Raw genomic sequence first — 19,629 nt, forward strand, 5'->3', positions numbered from 1 at the left:
ATGGCTGCCACGGGAGCAGGTCCCACTGGTGTGAGGGCTGGGGGCAGGGGGCAGGTGGGGGGCAGGCAGGGCACAGAGGAGAAGGCAAAGCAAAGCTCAGGGCATTATTGCCTGTGTGAGGTCTGCAGGGGCCACCAGAAGCACATGCTGGGGTGCGGGGACTGTGCCCCTGCTCAGACCCTTCCCCTGCACCTACATCCAACACCCCTGGCCCCCTCCTCCCGAACCCCCAAACACCTTCCTAAAGCCCTGGCTGTGAGCCCCAGGAGTGGCACTGCTGGACCCTGCTGTGGCAAGGCAGGTGTGGGTGGACCTCAGTCTCCACGTCCAGCCATCACCTATCCAGGTTCCCCGTCCACAGGTGACAAAACGCTCGCAGCCTGCATCCCCTACCTGCCTGGGCCCTCCTGCCCCAAGCCTGCTGCACAGAGGCAGGGCTCGCGTCCAGACGTGGCAGCAGGGTCTTAACCCTCTGGCCACGCACGCAGGGGAGAGAGACAACCCAGACCTCTATCTTCAGCCCAGGCTATTTCACCTCCTCCTGAGACATTGGGGACCACAATGGTTCTTCCTCCCCTGGGCCCATGAGCCACAGCCCAGTGTCTGATCCTGTACCCCTGGCACAAAAGCTGCCATGTTCATCAGTCATTGGGGCAGGAGCTGCTCAAAGCACAGCACCTCCATGTCGCTGGGGTAATGCAGCACTGCAGCTTTCCTCAACGCTGCGCAGGCTCTGGTTACCACTCCACAAAACAAGTAAAAAGCATCAACTGGAGTACAGAACCAGGGGTCACATTAACCACCATGATTTAGTTAACTGCACAGGTCAGGACATTTTCTGGGAGCTCCATAAAAGTAGCCACTCATACTTCTGTACATGTTCCCCCAGTCTTCTCAAGCAGCGCTGTGCAAGTTCATGTCTCCTGCTCTGGAAACACAGGGGCTCCCCAAAGCAAGGGCGCTGTCAAACCGCACCCACTCCCCACACCAGTATGAACCAGACTGGTAATTTGTTTAGTGCAGTCGTCTCCAGAGTGGAGTGGGGGAGGAAAATATTAAAACTTATGTTTCATTTTTACCTTAGAAAAAAAGAAAGAAATTAAGCTGTATTTATATTTATTATACAGCTGACCACTGACACCCTCACGCAGTCTGTGTGTCAGATGGTCCCATGTCATGCGCGGTACAGGCAGGGTGTCCTGGAGGAAGAGTGGGTGCTCACAACGCAGAGTGGTTCGCAGTGCCACCCTCACTTGCTCACTCAATTCTGACACATTGCAGTTTACCTGTGGCTGGTTAAGTGCATTTATGGATTATATTATCTAGTTTTAATTAAGCTAACCTTCACAAAAGCGATAAGTGGCTTAAAAAGATACCTGCAAAGAAGCTGCGCAAAGGTGATGCTGATAATGTGAGTACAAGCGAACAGCAAGAAAACAGCAAAGCTGACACGTCTCCTCCTCATAGGAACTCTTTGCTAGCTGTATTATGAGGTAAAAACAATGATGATCTAATCAAATCTGACAAGAAATCAGCCAAAAAAATTCAGAGTTATCAAGAAGACTTTCAAATCTGGATTTACATTCACTACCATTAGCAGTGAACCTAAGTGCGTACTGTGCCTTGAGATATGAGCTATTGGTAGTAGGAGACATCACGACTAGCAAGGCATTTAAAAAATGAAGCATCCAGAACATAGACAAACCTGCAATACTGACATCACTAGGGATTTTCCAGCTTGTTAGCCCTGGAAACAGGTGTGCAATATGACCAACCACACATACCCAGCTGGGACCAGCCCCCTGGACCACTGTGGAGCCAATTGATCAGGTATTCTTCAGAGGACCTGGCCTCTGTCAGCTTGGTGTTATACTGCAGAACTGGAGAATGACCACCTCTGTGTGGTCTGCACCCACCACAGAGGCATTAACTTCTTCCATGGCATCTGCTGTAATCTGTGCAGAAAGACTTGTGCACAGCTCAGCCTTGAGGAGTATCAGGAGACCTCAGCATATACTGCCCTTTCCAATAGTTTTGCTAGCCAGCTTTATAATCCACCAATAGCAGTTTAGAGACAGCAAGAAGGGAAATCGAGCAAGCCCCACACTCTTCCCAGCCCTGCTGGTGATGATCTCAGCTGTCCTTTACCACCTATGCCTGCAGCATGCTAACAGAAGACCAGAAAAATCACAGAATAGGAAAAAATTAATTTCCTATGTCATTTACCCCAAATAACTTCACTTGCTTTCTTGCAAACTGTAGACAAAAACCAGACTCCAGTCCAGTCATTTCCAGGAAACAAACAGCATAATCTGAAAAACTTTCAATCTAAATCTGACACATCTGAAGTATGGAAGAATCACCTGAAGTTTGACTGTGGTTAGTAGCTCAGATATCAATATAGGTGGCTGTGAGAATGACAGATGGTGGTGGTATACCAGCTAAGGCTGATGATGGTATCTATTTCAAGGGAAAGAATTGAGCATACTGGTGTTGCTCTCCTTTTCCGTCTGACAGCTTTCACATGGAGGGATCCCAGCTCTGTGGGAGATACACAGCACTGGTTAGCTCAGTGTAAACACCATATACCCTCCAGCCAGGAATTTCATAGAATCGCAGAATGGTTTGGGTTGGAAGGGACCTTTAAAAGTGATCTCGTCCAACCCCCCTGCAATGAGCAGGGACACCTTCAATTAGATCAGGTTGCTCAGAGCCCTGTCCTTCATTAAGTTTTAGCCAACAACACACCAGAGAAATTTCCTGATCTTGTAGCTGACCCTGCTTTGAGCAGGAGGGTGGACCAGAGGCCTCCTGAGGTACCTCCAAATCAAATTATCCTATGAGAGACAACACCTAGCCTAGTGAGACAGAAATGGAGCTGCCGCCATAACAAGAAGACACAAGTCCTTGCAAGGAATTGCCACTCAGCCAAGGTGAAACAAGGAGCAGCAGAATGGATTACGTAAATTGAAATGGATTTTTACATAATCATCTAAAAGGGATAAGAGATCAGGACTGCCATCCAGTGGGAGTGAGCAGTACTGCAGAGGAGGAAAGTTTTGACAGCTGCCAACTGGGAGGTGTTAGGGTCCAGAGAGTACCAAGAGTCTCTACCACCCCTTCCCCCAACACCCCAGGCATTTTGCTGCCTCTATTCAAGCCGACCTCTCACAGGGTGCATCTGTGTAACATGGGAGCAGACTGATGTACAAGACCTGAGCTGTGAGCAAGAGCTGTGAGAAGCTTCATTTGGGACCTCCACCCGTATGCCCTCTGCCCATTGGCTTGGGAGTTGCATTGAAATTCACTTCCCCTGCCTTGGAGCAGCCTGTTCTTGCTGCTCCCTGGCTGTTAGTTGAGTCTTTCTCAAGCCTGAGCTGACTATGATTGGACCAGGCCCTAAGGCTGTGCAGTACCCTGAGGCCCAAACTTGCAAACTAAGTGCTGTGAGTCTTACACCCTGGGGACCCCCTGGACTTCCTGGCGAGTCCCTCAGCTATGTCCCCCTGGACACATCAAATGTGACCCAGCAGCAAATGAGGACTGATTCATAGTGACCCTGAGACTGTTGACCCAACTGAAGTGAGCCCAGCCCCAGGGTACCGGTGGGGCTCAGGCACCAAAGCACACAGCAGCATGTCCAGCCCTGGGGTACTGGCTAGGCTCGGGAATCCTCACACACAGCAGTGTGCCAAGCTCCATGTACCATCAGGGCTTAAGGCCCTTGCACACAAACATGTACCCAGCCCTGATGCTCTGGAGAGACTTGGGGATCGTTGCGCCCAACAGCAGGTCCAGCGGGTGCATTTGTGGGGCTCAGAGACCTTTGCATGCAGCAACATTGCTGTTACTGGTGCACTAGAGGGATTTGAGGGTGCTTGCACACAGCAGCTGACCCAGTGCCAGTGCATCAGTGGAGCCTGGAGACTCCTGTGCCCAGCAGCTTGCAGAGCTCTGAGCTACCAGTAAGGCTCAGGCACCCATGTACACAGCAGCGTGTCCAGCCCCGGCCTACCAGCAGAGCTCAGGAAGCCTTGCACATAGCAGCCTTTTCTTCCCAAGGCTACTGGTGAGGCTCATGAATGCTTGCCCTGTGGTGTCCATGACCTGCTCTGTGGAACTGGCAAGGCTCAGCCACCCTCACACTCAGACACAGCTGCATGACCAACCCTGGGACACCAGGGAGACTCCGGTACCCTCACACACAGCAGTGTAGCTATGCCCCGTGCAGTGGCAGGGCTCAGAGAACCTGGCACACAGCAGGTTGCCCATCCCCAGGGTAACAGCAAGGCTCAGGAATCCCCACACTCAGCAGCATCTTCAGTCTGGGGGTACTGGCAAAACTTGGGAATCCTCACACAGAGCAGTACACATTTCCCAACTCTGGAAAATAGATAGGGGCTGAGAATCAATGCACACAACAGCGGGCCTAGTTTCCCAAGCCTCGATTCCCAGGCCTAGGATTTTCCAGCGGTTCGGAGCGCGGAGCGGGAGGAACTGGCGGCGCTGAACGATCGTTTCGCCGCTTTCCTGGAGCGAGTGCGGGCGCTGGAGCGGCAGAAACGGGCCCTGCGAACCGCCCCGGGCCGAGCCGCCGCTGCCGCCGCGCCCCGCCCCGCCGGGCGGGTGCAGGGGGGACCGCGGGAGCGGCTGTAGCACCTCGGCCGCGACCGCGACCGGCTCCAGGCCGAGCGAGACGGGTTGGCCGCCGATCTGGCGGCCCGGCGGCAGCGGTGGGTGGGTGGGTGGGCGGCGGGGCCGGGGGATGCAGCGGGGGAGGGGGGAGCATAGGGATGGGGGGTGCACCGAGGGAGGCACCGGGCTGGGGTCCGGGGGATGCCCCGTGTGCCTCGCCCCCCCGCACAGGTACCACCCCCCCGCGCTGCTATCGCGAGAGCGGCCGCGACCGCCCCGGCCCTGCTCGGTGCTTCCTGGATCCCAGCACCGACCCCCCGTTACTGGTCCCCCCGGTTACCGACCCCACCCCGTTACCGATCTCCCCCATTACCGACTCCCCCGTTACGGTCCCCCCCCTTTATCGATCTCCGGCCATGGCCGACCCCAAGTATTCCGACCTGCCCGGCATCGTGAGTGCGGGGCCGGACCGGGAGGGTTTGCGGGGGGGGAACCTGTGGGTCTGAGGGGACCAGGGAGTCTGAGGGGATATGGGGACCTGGGGAAAAATGAGGGGATCTGGGGGAAGAGGTGTCTGAGGGGATCAGGGAGTCTGAGGAGACCGAGGGGGCGGGGCTGGGGATCTGAGGGGATCGGAGGGGCGGGTCACAGGGGTACTAAGGTGGTCCAAAGGGATCGGGGGTGTCTGAGGGGATTAGGGGGCCTGGGGGAGAATTTGGGGATTGGGGGATCAGGGGTGTCTGAGGGGGTTGGGAGTGCCTGAGAGGATTAGGGAGTCTGAGGAATTTGGGGGTTGGGCCTGGGTGGTCTGAGGGGAGCAGGGGGCTAGAGGGAGAATTGGTGGTTCTGGGGGGTTTGAGGGGACTGAAGGGGCCTAAGACGATCAGGGGGCCTGGGGCAGAATGAGGGGTTCAGGGGTATTTGGGGGAGGTCTGATGGGTTGGGAGCGGTTTGAGGGGATCAGGGTGTCTGAGGAGATCGGGGGGAGGATGTGTGGTCTGAGGGGGTCAGGGAGCAAGGGGGAGAATGAGGGGATTGGGGGGCTTGTCTTACGGGTTATGGGAGGTCTGAGGAGATTGGAGGGAGTCTGAGGGGACTGAGAGAGTGTGAGGGGATCAAGGGGAACTGAGGGAGTTGGGGGTGTCTTGGGGTAGTGAGGGAGCCAGGGGGTCTGAGGGGATCGAGGGGGTTGTAAGAACTGGGGGGGGGTGTGGGGCAACTGTGGGGATTGGGGGGGAATGAGGTGATTGGAGGGGTTTGGGGGGTCTCAGGGGATTGGGTGTCTCTGGGTCAGTAAATGGGGCATTTGGGGAGACTGGGCGGCTGGCATTTGGAGGTGTCAGGGGGATGGGGGCAGTAAGTGGGATGTCTGGGGACATGAGGGGTGTCCAGATAGGATGTGGAGTCTCTGGGGAGGTGGGGGGGTGTGGGGGTGGGCAGCTGCCATGCATGTCTGTGGACTGAGGTGGTATCTGAAGCTGTTTGGGGCAGTTGTGGGGTATTTGATCATAAGCAGATAATAAATAGCTGAGGAGAGCTGGGGTTTCACCGGAGCCCATTTGTGCCCCAGGCCAGGAATGAACCTGATGTCTATGAGACCAGTGACGTGTCCAAGGATGACCAGGCCAACTTTGAGGCGGTAAGGCCTTGCTGGGGCCGTGCCGCAGGGTGGGGGCGAGCAAGCATGCCCATGCCCCCATCCTGCAGCTGTCGGGTGCAGCAAGAACAGCACCGTGGCAGGGAAATGGTTCCTGTCCCTGCACACGTCCTTGCAGTGCCACATCCCCCCCACCGTGATGTGTCCCAGTGACACACCACCCCCATCTCTCAGCCTGCCAGTGCTTTGGGGGGCCAAGAAGCGAGGGCAGGGCTCAGCCCCCACCTCATGCAGGGTGCGTGTCCCCATCCCCGGCATCTGCATCCTGCTTAATGTGGCTGAGGGCAGCAGAAGTAAGCAGGGCTGGCCAGCCGCCTGTCCCTGTTTACTTTGCTCAGGCTGTGCCCACTGGGCAGCACACAGAGAACGAGTGGGACCTGTTGAGGGGGGTTCGCCCCCATAAAACAGTTCTGAACAGTGGCAAGGGTCCCACAGACCAGACCTGTGCCGGAGCCCATCATGCCCAGGCCATGGCTGTTCTCTGTGGGACTGGTGCGTGGTGGCTTTAATGTGGGGTGATAGAGGGGGCCTGTCCTCGAGGCCAGCACAGCATGAGGGGTACACCTGGGGCTGCGTGGTGACCCCTGGCTCTGCTGGCGAGGCTGAAAGCCAACAGGTGCTCGTGGTTCACGGCCTAAATGGCTGCTTGGTCCCCCTCGGGCACTGCTTCACCGGCACGTGCTCCCAGTTGGCCCAAGCTGGGGAGGTGGAGCTGGGCCTTGGTGGCACAGAGTTGAGACCTGGCTTCTCCCGGCAGTGCAGCCAGCATCTGTGGGGGACACGGGGTTGGCGCAGCCCCACCACATGTGGGCTGGCCTGGCACTGTGTATTGCACGTGGAGCAGGGGCACGCCGGGCACCCGGCCCCCAATTCTGAGGAGGACAAAAACATCCCTTGCAAGATCCAGGGCAGCAAGATGGACTGAAATGGGTTGTCTCCATCCAAAGTTGTCCTCGTCAGGCCTAGGTCACCCCAAAATGGTGCCCAAGAATAGAGAGGTGCCACACCGGTGAGTCCCTGTGGTTTTCCTTCTGTGTGGCCTTGCTCCAGGCAGGAGGCAAAGGGTTACCAGGGTTTTAGTTGCTGTCATCTCCTGTCCTGGGAACCCCTTGTGCAGCTTCGTTGTGTTTCTTGGCTCTCGCGCACTGAACTGACCTGAGTTTTCCCACCGCTCTTCCCCTCCCTGCTCCCCACCTTGCCTGGACGCTAGTTTGCATAAGTAAGCCTGCTCACTGCTTCTAATTTGGCATGCTGTTTGGGATTGATTTTGCATGCGGTAGATGTGCACGGAGTCCCGTAGCCACTGCCTGTTGCTGCGTTGCCTGATTGTGGCTGTGGGTCACCCTGCCGTGGGGCACAGGGGAGGCAGCTGGCAGTGGCTGTGGGTCCCAGGGTGTGACATGCTACTGCTGCTGCCCACCTGCTCTCCCTTGCCCTCTTTGCATCTGCTCTGCCTGACTGCACGTGCTGTCCTCCTTGTCCTTCGGGACCCCCAGGGACCCCCTGGCCCCCCATGATGGGTCTCAGCCACAACACACTCCTGCCCCTGCGGCCTTGTGCCCCCCCCAGTGATGCTGCCTGCACAGAGGGGTGCTGCCCAGGGCCAATGGCTGCCATCCCGCTGCAGCCCGTCCTGCCAGGCTTCACAGTACACTGCAGGCCTGGGCAGGACATGGGCAGGTGAGTGGGGCTGCGCTGCTGCCAGCACAGCATGGGTCTGGCTGCTAATCAGGGGACAGCTCGTGACCCTCCAGGGACCAGCATCGGGTTTTTGCCCCCCTGGACCGCAGCCAATGCCTCCCTCCTACCCTGGGAGACCCAGGCACTTGCCAGGCGTTGGGCTGCTCTGTGGGGGCCCATCCTGCCCTGGGCTCTGCCCACATCCCCCCCAGGGGAAAAGAAGAGCTGGAGCTGGAGGGAGGTTATCAGAATGGGGGCTCAGCTGCGTTGCTCCCGGACTCTGGCTGCCCCCTGCTCCCACAATTTCTCTGGGCACCTTGAGCATCCCTCATGGTGGCCGCGACCAGTGTGTCCCTGGCTGTCCCCAGCCCCGGCTGCCCTGGGGCACCCAGCCAAGGGGTCCAGCCCACCGCTGCCCCTGCTCTTGCAGCCACTGCCCCCGCCACTGCCCTCATTTCCACACTGGTGGTCCTGTGTCCCATGTGGATGCTGAGCCCTCACGTGGGGTCAGCCCAGCAGCAGCCTTGGCAGAGGGATGTGGGAGATGGTGGGCCGTGCATGGGACAAACCTTCTAATGCGGTTTTTGTCTCTCTCTCGCCCCTCTCCTAACCTTGCTCTGGCTTTCTCACCTCTGGGATATGCAAGGAGCTGGTAAGAGCCCGTCTGTCGGCCAACGTAACCCTGTGCTCTGCTCACGGGTGCTCGCTCCTGCCTCCCCTCAGCCAGACGGCCCTCCCTAATGCTGCTAGTGCTGCTCCCGCTGCTTTCATCCCTTCTTGTCCATCTGCAGCACACTAGGGCTCCCCGAAAGCACTTCAGGCCATGATGGGGCACAAGGGCTGGAGAGGGGCTGCTGTGGCCCAGGGCAGCAGGTGGGGGGATCCTTTGCTGGCTTCCATTGCTGCATGTCAGTCTCTGGGGGTTGTGCCCCTGTCCTGGGGAGGACGGGGCCACCTTCGCCCCCTCTGTTACTTTCCATCCTCTCCCCAGCACCGGCCCCAGACGGCCGCCAGTGCTGCAGGGAGGCGGCTTTGCCAACAAACCCTCGCGGCTGCCTCATCCCTAACGCTGAGCATTGTGTGCAGGAGGAGCTCACCAGCACCAGCGTGGAGCACCTCATCATTAACTCCAACGCCGCATACGAGAAGTTCCGGGACAAGCGCCTGAGCACCGAGGGAGTGGGTGAGCCAGGGGGTTCAGGGAAGGGTGGGCTGTGGGGATCCTGAGCTGACCCCAGGGAGGGCACAGCCACCCCAGCTATTTTGGGGTGACACCCCGCTCCTCCTCCCTCTTCCAGATTTCTCCGATTGCATCAGCAGGCCCAGGACAACGGGCTACAAGTCTGGGGAGTATGAAATTGTGAGTCCAGAGCACAAGGGGATGTGAGCCACCCCAGTGCACAGCCCCTCGTCCCCACTCACCCCACAGTGATGTCCCTGCCCAGGGCCACAGATCACACAGCATTACAGAAGGGTGGTGGTGGGAAGGGACCTCTGGACCATCTGGTCCAACCCCCATGCTCAGGCAGGGCCACTTAGAGCCAGTTGCCCAAGACCATGTGCAGGTAGCTTCTGAATATCAAGCATGGAGACTCCACCGTCTCTCTGGGCAACCTGTGCCAGCGCTTGGTCACGCTCACAGTAAAAAAGTGCTTCCTGATGTTTGGGGGGAACCTCCTGTGCTTCAGTTTGTGCCCATGGCCTCTGGTCCTGGCACTGGGCACCACTGAGAAGAGCTGGGATCTGTCCTCTTGGCACCCTCCATTCAGGTATTGATAAGATCCCCCAGAGCCTTCTCTTGTCCAGGCTGAACAGTCACAGCTCTCTCAGCCTTTCCTCATAGGAGAGAAGCTCCAGCCCTGTCAGCGTCTTCATGGCCCTTTGTTGGACTCTCTCCAGTATGTCCATCTCTCTCTCTTCTGTACTGGGGAGCCCAGCACTGGACACAGCAATCCAGGTGTGGCCTCAGCAGTGCTGAGGAGAGGGGAAGGCTCACCTCCCTCGACCACAACACTCCTAACGCTGCCCAGGACACCATTAGCCTTCCTTGCTGGATCATGTTTAGCTTGGTGTCTACCAGGACCCCTGGAGCCTTTTCCAGAGAGCTGCTTTCCAGCTGGGTGGCCTCCAGCATAGACTGATGCCGGGGGCTGTTCCTCCCCAGGAGCAGGACTTCTCCTTGTTGAGCTCCATGACGTTCCTGTTGGCCCATCTCTCCAGCCTGTCCCAGGTCCCTCTGGACGGCAGCACAACCCTCTGGCATCTCAGCCACTCCTCCCAGTGTGGCGTCATCTGCAAACCTAGTGAGGGTTCACCCTGCCCCGTCATCTCAATCATTAATGAAGATGTTAAAGAGGATCAGACCCAGCATTGACCCCTGGGGCACACTGGTTGTACTGGCCTCCAACTAGACTTTGGGCTGACGATCATCACCTGATGGGCTTTGCTGTTGGGGCAGTTTCAATCCACCTCACTGCCTGCTCATCCAGCCCAGACTGCAACACCTTCTGTTCTCTTGGAGGATCTTATGGGAGATGGTGTCGAAGGCTTTCCTGAGGTCCTGGTAGACAATACCCACTGCTCTTTCCTTGTCTACCAGGCTGGTCACTTCATTGGAGAAGTTGATCGAGTTGGTGGAGCATGACTTCCCCTTGGTGAAGCCATGCTGCTTGCTTTTCATGTTTTTTCTGTCATTCATGTGCCTGGAAAGGGTTTCCAGGAGTAGCTGCTCCATTGCCTTCCCAGGGAAAAAGGTGAGGCTGACTGGCCTGTGGTTCCCTGGGTCCTCCTTCTTGCCCTGCTTGAAGGTGGGGTTGACATTTGCTTCCTGCCTGTCCTCTGGAAATTTTCCCAGTCACTGTGACCCATGAAAGATTATTGAGAGTGGCCTTGTAATGCCATCAGCCAGTTCCCTCAGCCTTTGGCAGGTGCATCCCACCTGTGTCCATGCACTTCTGTCTGTCACATTTCCTTAAGCGTTCCCTGAGCTGATCCTCTTCCACCAAGGGTACACCTGCCTTGTGCCAGCCTTTCCCCAGCCACTGTCACTGGGGATTCCTGATGGCTGGTCGAGACAGAGGCGAAGGTGGCCTTCAGTGCCTCAGCCTGTCTCATGTCCGGTGTCCCTGGCCAGGCTGAGTTCCAACTGGGCTTTGGCTTTCATAACCTTGTCCCTGGCTTCTCGGGCAACGTCTCTCCTCCTCTCAGGTTCCCTGTCCCTGCTCCAGCTTCTACCTTCTTCCTTTCTGTGTCTGGGTTTGGCCAGGAGCTCCTGTTCACCCAGACAGCCTCCTGGCTTTTTTGCCCGACAGCCCACCCGTTGGGACGGAGCGCTCTGGAGCTTGGAGGAGATGATCCCTGAATATCAACCAGGTTTGTTAGGCCCCTCTTCCCTCCATTGCCTGATCCCAGGGGACTCTGCCAAGCAGACCTTTGAAGAGGCCAGAATCTGCTCTCCTGAAGCCCAGGGCTGTAAGCCCCCTCCTTCCTGCCCTCAGCATCCTTCTGGTCACTGCTGCCCAGGCTATCTTTGACGTCCACATCCCCAACGAGCCCCTCCTTGTTGGTGAAGATGAGCACCAGCAGAGCCCCTCTCATTGGCTCCTGTGTTACTTGGAGGAGGCCGTTGTCGTCAGTGCCCTTAGGAGCCTCCTGGGCTGCTCGTGTCCTGCTGTGTTGTCCGTCCAGCAGGTCTCTCTGAAGTCCCTCATGAGGACCAGGTTCCTCTGAACATGAGGCTGCTCCTACCTGTCTGTCAAGGGCCTCACCCGCTTGTCCTCCCTGGTCAATCCCTTTTCTTGCCTTTCTGCGCAGGTATGGGCAGGCACTGAGGGGAGTTGGGTACTAGCATCCTACCCACCACCTCCTGCCCTGGGTGCCTGGTGCACGGGCAGGCCGTGAGCCCCCACCTGACCTCCCTGTTTCTCTCTCTGCAGCTCGGCAAGGGTCTTGGTGCCAAAGAGACGCCCCAGCAGCGGTACCAGCGGCTGCAGCACGAGGTACAGGAGCTGGTTAGAGAGGTGGAGCAGATCCAGGTGAGCATCACCCCTCCCCTGGGGACCGGTGGGGAGGCTGTCCCGGGGGGGTGACACAGCCACCTTTCCTCCCCTCCCAACAGAGCACGGTGAAGGAGGTGGTGAAGGAGGAGCTGACGCCCATGGCCTCGGCCAGGCAGGTCGAGGGCCTGAAGCAGCAGCTGGTCTCCAGCCACCTGGAGAAGCTGCTGGGCCCTGCTGCAGCCATAGACTTTGCAGATCCCAAAAGTGCCCTGGCCAAGTGAGTGGGGTCCCAGGACCTTGGGGCCACAGCTAGGGGAGTTGAAGGAGGATGGCAGCATCCCCCTGGGGTGGTGCTGGGGCCCCATGCCCACCTTTGCCCCCTGCCCAGGCGCCTGCTGCAGCAGCTGGAGGTGGTGAAGTGCAGCAAGGTGGCACCAAGGAAGACCCCTGACAAAGCCCCGGCGCCCACCGGAGACGCTGTCACCTTTGAGCTGTACTGGCAGCCGGAGCAGGACCACTTTGCCCAGACTGCCAAGGTGAGCATGAGGGGGGGGACACTGCACCTGACCCCAAAATGGGGTGTCCTGCCATCTCACCCCCTCACCTCTCCCCAGATCACAATGCTGGAAAAGCGGCTGGCGCAGCTGGAGGCTGTGGTGTGGTGCGAGCCCGACAGCCAGGTGAGGGGCCAGGGGTGCCTGCCCTGCCACTCTCCTGCCCCCCCATCCTGCCCCACTGATGCAATTTCCTTCCCCACAGAACCCGCTGTTGGTGGGGCTGAAGGGCACCAGCCTTGTGGTGAGTCAGGCAGGGGCTGGGGGTGTGCAGGGTTCCTTTCCCCCACTCTGTACCCATAGTACTTGGGGAGGGCAGCCCCAGGGTGCTGCCGTGTCCCCCCTCACCCTGCTTTCTGTCCCCAGGAGACCGTGCAGGTCCTGCAGGCCAAGGTGAACATCCTGGACGTGGCTGTGCTGGACCAAGTGGAGGCCCGGCTGCAGGTGAGGCAGGGGCAGAAGGAGGGAACTGCACGGTGGGTGTCAGGGGTCCACAGGAGAGCCACAGGACAACAGTGGCCAAGGTCATGAAATTGGGGGTGGGCAGTGCTGGATTTGGGATCTCGCATCTGCTCTGCCTTTCCCAGAGCGTCCTGAGGAAGGTGAATGAAATTGCCAAGCACAAAGCAACTGTGCAAGATGACAACACCCAGAGCAAGGTAGGAGCTGGAGGGGAGGGCCCCCCAAAGGCAAGCCCGGCACAGCGGAGGATATTCGGAGCCCCCCCTCCAGACTGTGGTTACCCCCCACTTCTTGACCTGGCCCATCCCCCAGATCCACCAGATCTATGAGACAATGCAGCACTGCGACCCCGTGGCCAGCACCTTGCCTGATGTTGTGCAGAGGCTGGTGACCCTCAGGGACCTGCATGAGCAAGGTGAGGGGCTGGAGGGGATGTTGGGGACAGTGGCATGGTGTCACTGGGAGCATCTTGGGAGGGGTGGTGGCTCTGCTCCCCACCTTCCGCACTGAGCTTTCTTCTCCCTCCCAGCCACACAGTTTGGGCAGGTCCTCATGCACTTGGACACCACACAGCAGGATACAGTTGGTGCTCTCAAGGCCAACACAATGCTGCTGGCCAAGGTGGGTCCCACCAACACCCACTGGGCTGGAGTGGGATCCCCTTCCTGCCCCCGCCGCTCACCCCCCTTCCCCACTCGCCCCCCCAGGTCCAGCAGACAATGAAGGAAAACCTGGCTGTTGTAGAGGACAACTTTGTGGACATAGATGCCCGCGTCAAGCGGCTACAGAAGTGACAGCATGCTGGAGACACCCTCACACCCGGCATCCCTGCCGCCGCCAGGGACCTGCGACCCTCTGGGAATCTCTCCCTCCCCAAGTGGGTACCAGCCCCTGCTTGTATATACCCTGGCTGTGCCCCCATGGAGGGGTCCTCCCCACCCCTCCATTCCCACCTCGGGACAGGGGGTGGTAGTGTCTCTGTACCCCCCCGATTTACCCCAATAAACAGCTCAGCTCAAAGTGTATCCGTGTCAGCATCTCCTCTAGGCTGTGGGGCATGAGCGCAGCCCAGCTGCTGGGTTTTAAATGTGTCTTTTCATGGTGCATAACCCCCCCAGTCCCCCGCAGCCTCCTTGGTGCATTAAATCCAATTGCTCTGTCAGAAAGCTGCGACCCATGGGGAGAACATCTCCTCGTTGCCAGCTGTGGGGCAGGAGGTAGTGTGTGTGTGTGTGTGTGTGGGATGGGGAGGACCCCGAGTGGGTGGGGGTGGCCTGGGGCAGGGGCGCATGGCCCCCCCACAGGCTGGTGGAGATGATTATTGCTGGGACTGGGGGATGGAAGGGGGGAACCTCGTTTTTGGTGAGGGACAACCTGGTGCAAAACTAACCCTGAGTAGTTCCAGCCATGGGGCTGCAACCCCCTCAAGCCAGAGGTGATGGGGGGCAGAGGGACCCCCCAGCATGCAGAGTGGGCACTGGGGACGGAGCCCTGGCTGCATTCCCTCACACCAGTCCTGTCCCCCCAGCGTGGTGGCTTCCCTGGGGTGGGGGCCACATCTGGCCCTGCTGGGTTTGAGCCCTGGGGGCAGTTGCTGGGCCATGATGTTGTGGGGATGGCGGAGGCACGGTGGGATGGCCGCCAGGACTGGGGTGAGCACTGGAGGGACACAGGCTCTTCTAGAGGGACAGGCCAGCACAAGGAGGATGGGAGTTGCCCTTTATGTGAGGGAGCAGCTGGAGACCGTAGAGCTCTGCCTGGGGATGGGTGAAGAGCTGACTGAGGGCTCCTGGGTAAGGATTAAAGAGCAGACAGGGAAGGGTGACGTTGCAGTGGGTGCCTGCTACAGGCTGCCTGACCAGGGAGAAGCAGTGGGTGAGGCCCTCAACAGACAGGTAGGAGCAGCCTCATGTTCGTGGGCCCTGGTCCTCATGGGGGATTTCGGAGAGACCTGCTGGAGGGACGACAGCAGGACATAAGCAGCCCAGGAGGCTCCTAAGGGCACCGACAACGGCCTCCCCTTCTGACACAAGGCCTCTCCCCTTCTTGTTAGTCAAGGTCCCTTGTACGTGGCTTCAAAGCCATCTTTACGTGGTGGTTTTTCTTATGTAACATTGACAAGGTGACGCGCTTGTCCTACAATCACAGATTTCTTTATTCTCTTTCTAGTTTTATTTCAAGAGAACTGGGACCTCACTGGGCAGCTCCCAAAGGCATCTGTCAGCTTTGGTGGCAGGACTCCATTGAGGATGTCCCTCTTCAGGAGGACCAAGATGAGGACAGCGATCTGCGGGAAGGCGAGGAACAGAAGAAATCTCCTGGGGGACAGGAGAAAGGTTAGACCGAGCAGGGGGTAAATTTGTCTCAGCTCTTGACAACCACCCTCTTTGAACGCCACCGTGGGACCTTGCACCGTGCTGGGCACAACACACCCTGCTCAGGACTGGGGTGAGGCTCTGCTGTACATCTCCCCAGTGGGCCCCCAAAATCCCCTGCTATGTGCTGCCCAAGCAAGGAAGAAAAGAAATCCTGAAGTTCTTCATCCCTGACAAGTCCAAAGCTGCCCAATGCCCTTGGACCACTGGCACGGGCATTCCGCTGCGTAGGGAAGAGCCCTGGCACCCCGAGCCCCCTGAGCAACTCACCGCAGCCAAGAAGTGATCTTATGCCTCCTTGACACCAGCTGCTCCTCCTACAAGCCAAGGCACACAGGGACATGCGTTGGGGTGTGTGAGGCAGCTGAGGTCTGGGGGCTCAGACCCCCTCCCTCGTCCCTGCTGAGATCAGTGAGTGCCCCCATGTCCCCTGGGCACAGTGCAGACCCTTTCCTCCCCAAGGCCCACAGTGGGGTTGTCTGTCCTACCAGCTGTGCAGCCACCAGCTCCTGCAGCAGGCTCTCGCCTGCCTTGTCTGCCTGCGCCGTCTTCCCCCTGCTACGGACACCACAGGGTTTGGGCTGTGAGAAGAGACCTTGGCCAGCATGGTGAACCCCTGGGTGGCCAAGAGGGAGCCAGGGTGGTGCCCAGGCTCTGCTGGAGCTGGCACCAGGCACCCCCGGCATCCCACCACCGCACAGACCCACCCCAGGCCTGGAGGGCATGGAGGAGAGCCTGGGAGCTGCTCAGAGTTGTGCAGAGCTGCTTCCAGGAGTCCTGAGTTGCTCAGGGTTGTTTTGAGCCACTTAGACAAAGTCAAATGGCTCTCCAGAGCAGGCTGGAGGAGCCAGAGAGATGTCTGTGAGCAGCAGAGGCCTGCCCAGTGCTGCTCGGCAACCCCCCCGACCCCCCTGCCCCAGATTTCAGTCAGGGCCCCGTTGCCACTCACAAAGCTGTTGGCTCTTGGAGACCTTCCCGTCTCTCCAGGAGGTGCTGGAGCTTGTTCCTGAGCAGCTGCAGAAGCAAAGGGCCTGGTCAAGAATCCATGCCATGCCTCTTCTGAGGGGGGTTCCGCCACAAACGTGTTGAGCCCCCGTGCCTCCTGTCCCCAGTACCTCATTGATCAGAGTCTGCTGCTGAAGAGCTTCTGCCACCTCCAACCACTGCTCTCTCTGCCAAGCCAGCGGGGGACATTGTATGGAGCCATGCATGGGAAAGACTACCTTCTGCGCCACTTCCAGGCTTGCGGCTGCCTCCCTCTTTGCCATTTGAAAGTGCTCCTGTGAGAGAGGAGGGGAGGAGGAGGAGAAGCCATCAGGGCACCGGGACACTCCACAAGGGCACTCCCCTCCACATTATCCCTTCCTGGCTCCCCTCGGGCACTGCCTTTGCCCTCACGTTCCCTCTCTTTCCCAGCCCTGCAGGCAGACAGAGGGACCCCCAGGCCCAACTCTGGACATGGTCCACATCTGGACATGGGCCTGAGCAACCGGCTGTAGGTGACCCCACCTGAGCAGGGGCATTGGACAAGACCAGATCATCTCCAGAGGTCCCTTCCAACCTCAGCCAGACTATGGTTCTGTGAACTTGCCTTCATCTGGGCCATCTGCCTCTCCAGCTGCTGGAGCTCCTGGCTGTTCTTTTCCAAACAGCGTGCCATGACACAGTCCCAAGAAGACGAGCCGCTCACAGGCACCATCTTTCCCCTGCTACGGACACCGTAGCAGGAGATGTTGGGGGCACCAGGGACTGATGGGGAGAGAAGGAGCTCCCCCATCCCTGCTGTGCCGGGCGCCCGTGTGGGGTCCATGAAGCTACTCCGCCCTCGTTCTCCTCTCCCCCGTCGGGGCCTTCCACTGCGCGGTGGACACAGGACAGGTTGTTGGTGAGTCGTCTCCAAACTCCTTCCTAGCAGCACCGAGGTTGTCCCCCAAATGCTCCCCCGCCTCTGGGAGCAGCCCCTTTTATACCCGCCGGGGTGCCGATGTCACAGGCCCAAGGTGACATCACAGAGACACAGCCATCACTGCCCGCTGTGACATGGCCATCAACTCCCTGGGCTGGCGCCAAGAGCTGACCTGGGGCCCAGCCGCTTCCACTGGGGAACGGGGCATCACTCTCAGCATGGCTCTTAGCCCACCGGTGGGAGCGACGGCAGGCACCACCTCTTGATGTCTCCCTGGCGGGTTTGCTGGTTCCTTCACCAGCCGGCTGCCACAGCTCCCCACCGCAGGACCAAGCAGGAGCCAGGCTGCGCATGTAGTCCCAGCAGACGCTCAGACAGACGTGCTTGCACCACGGGTGTGCACATGTGCACGGACGGCCACACCACATGGGCTCCAGCGCCCACCAGGATCCAGCATCCAGGCCCAGGGGGGAACAAGAGCCCGGAAAGGGGAAAAACGAAGACTAGTCCTCTGCTCTAGCCCAGGCAGACACCATGCTTGCAGGATCCCAAGAGGAATGGGGTCTCTCACTTGCTCAGACAGCAGCAGCTGCTGTCATGCGAAGGGACACCAGGAGGAAGGAGTCAGGGCACGTGGCAGGCAGGCAGTGACCCACAGGCTTCGGCTCTGGCCCCTCGAGCAGCTGTGTGCAGCGGCATCGCATTCGGGAGGTGGCAGCCCGGGTCGCTCCGGCCACCATCCAACAGGGCCTTTCCCCTCGGCAGCGAAACCTGCGAGCGGCTGGAGAAGCTGGCAGGGAGCAGCCAGGGCTGTGCCGGCGGGTGGCTGTGGGTCAGCGGGGACAGGGCCACCGGCTACGAGATTGCTCGAATGCACCCCAGGAGATGGGGTGCAACCGGCCACAGGGCCAGCTCCACTGGGGATGGGGACAGGCGGCCACAGTGCTGTGGGGTCATGAAGGATGGCAGCCTGGGGAGGTGGGGAGACTGGGGCCCTGGGAGGAAGGGAGAGAGGCTTGGGGGGTTTAGGGGGCTGTGGGTGATAACGTTTGCCACGTTCCGTGTAAATGTGTCCCTGGCTGCTGGAGCCTGAGTAGTCTCAGACGCACTCACAGGGGTTGGCCTGCACAGTGCGAAACGGTTGCCAAAAAGACAGAGTAAAAAGTCTGTGGGGACATATCCAGGATCTCCGTGGGACCCCAGCCCATGCGGTGCACCCCAGCGTGTCCCCACACAGGGAGGCAGGGAGCCTGGGGGGGATTGGCACAGCATGGGGTGGGAGCACCCAGGGCAGCGAGCCCTGGCCAGGGGGGCCATGGGGGCCACGGGGGCCACGGCTTCAACTCCCCCCTGCCCCACTCCGGGGCCACACAGGTCCCTGCATGCCCCCACCTCAGTCTGCCTGGAGGTGGGCAAGTGCTTGGCTGCCCCAGCCCCACGGGATGTCCTGGACACGCGAGGAGACTACACCTGCCAGACTGCCGCCCCACCCGCTGCTCCGGGGGGTCCCACAGCCTATGGCTATATTCCATCACCCACACGTAGGCTGCATGTTCATCATAGGGATCACAGATCTTGCTGTAAAAATGTAAAATAGCCAAACTGTTTGAAAGGACAATCACAGAGTTTAATGATTTAATCCAGTCTTAAATGTGCAGTCAACTGATGGAAAAGCCCCCAGGCTTTCTAGCTATTTAGGCCAACCCCTGTAATATTTCAGCTTTCAAGACTTCCATTGCCTGAATTGGCTTTTGGAAATTCTGAGTAAGTACAGATGGTGTCATTCGTGATTCCATGGTACAGGGAGCTGAGAGTCCATTACAAAGGCTGTGATAAACTTTTCAAGATCAGAGCGTGAGTTCTTTCCTCTGTAGTTTTCTAAGAAACCTCATATACTGAATTTGCGCTCAAAACCTTTAAATGTCTGAAGACAAGACAAAGAAGGGTTAAGCAATTTGTGTGAATAGGAATACTTTTCCTTTTAATTAAAACAATTCCCTGATGCATTGGCAGTGATTTGGAAGTCGAACGTAGTATTCCCGTAGTAGGCGATGGCAAGAGATGAAATCAAGAGCAAAAATGGGTAACCTTGCTTGTTTAGTTCCTTATCTTAGTTAATAAGCAGGCAAATAGAATAAACAAAACCTCCGTTGGGCATCTACCTTTCTGTTTGGTAAGCTGACGTACTACAAAGGCAGGTCAAGACAAGTAATCGTCTAGGTCTTCATATGGCAACTCTTGCACCTATTTCTGTGGCACTTAATACTGCTACTAAAGACATTTGGGGAGCGTTATCCACCTCTGTGTGTGGTCTCCAGCTCTCACTAACTAGGTAGGTGAAAGCTTTACTTTGATAAGCCCT

General features: G+C 58.4%; 1 protein-coding gene across 2 annotated transcripts; it reads left to right on the top strand.

Annotated features, from left to right (window-relative positions):
* Nucleotides 1-5,032: 5,032 nt before the first annotated feature.
* LOC128151686 (dynactin subunit 2-like) lies at nucleotides 5,033-16,509 on the top strand. Of its 2 annotated transcripts, none has more exons than XM_052809257.1 (14): nucleotides 5,033-5,087; nucleotides 6,206-6,274; nucleotides 9,059-9,155; nucleotides 9,271-9,332; nucleotides 11,908-12,006; nucleotides 12,090-12,247; nucleotides 12,359-12,506; nucleotides 12,585-12,650; nucleotides 12,730-12,768; nucleotides 12,891-12,968; nucleotides 13,112-13,183; nucleotides 13,299-13,401; nucleotides 13,694-13,867; nucleotides 15,156-16,509. In XM_052809257.1, exons 1-14 carry the CDS (start codon nucleotides 5,052-5,054, stop codon nucleotides 15,341-15,343), a joined length of 1,389 nt encoding a protein of 462 aa, XP_052665217.1. In that variant the 5' UTR covers nucleotides 5,033-5,051; the 3' UTR covers nucleotides 15,344-16,509. The 2 variants fall into 2 exon arrangements, with proteins under 2 accessions (XP_052665217.1, XP_052665219.1); XM_052809259.1 differs by lacking the exon at nucleotides 15,156-16,509 and adding an exon at nucleotides 13,516-13,607 and having other exon boundaries at nucleotides 13,694-13,800.
* Nucleotides 16,510-19,629: the final 3,120 nt, after the last annotated feature.

This window comes from Harpia harpyja, chromosome 15 (genome assembly GCF_026419915.1).
Source record: "Harpia harpyja isolate bHarHar1 chromosome 15, bHarHar1 primary haplotype, whole genome shotgun sequence".
In the NCBI taxonomy this organism is placed as follows: Eukaryota; Metazoa; Chordata; class Aves; order Accipitriformes; family Accipitridae; genus Harpia; species Harpia harpyja.

Bases quoted from the DNA above. Each gene is read 5' to 3' on its own strand.
- LOC128151686 (XM_052809257.1), top strand. From the start codon at position 5,052: ATGGCCGACCCCAAGTATTCCGACCTGCCCGGCATC. The intron at 12,507-12,584 runs GTGAGCATGAGG...ACCTCTCCCCAG, and splicing joins ACTTTGCCCAGACTGCCAAG to ATCACAATGCTGGAAAAGCG. The intron at 12,651-12,729 runs GTGAGGGGCCAG...CCTTCCCCACAG, and splicing joins GGTGCGAGCCCGACAGCCAG to AACCCGCTGTTGGTGGGGCT.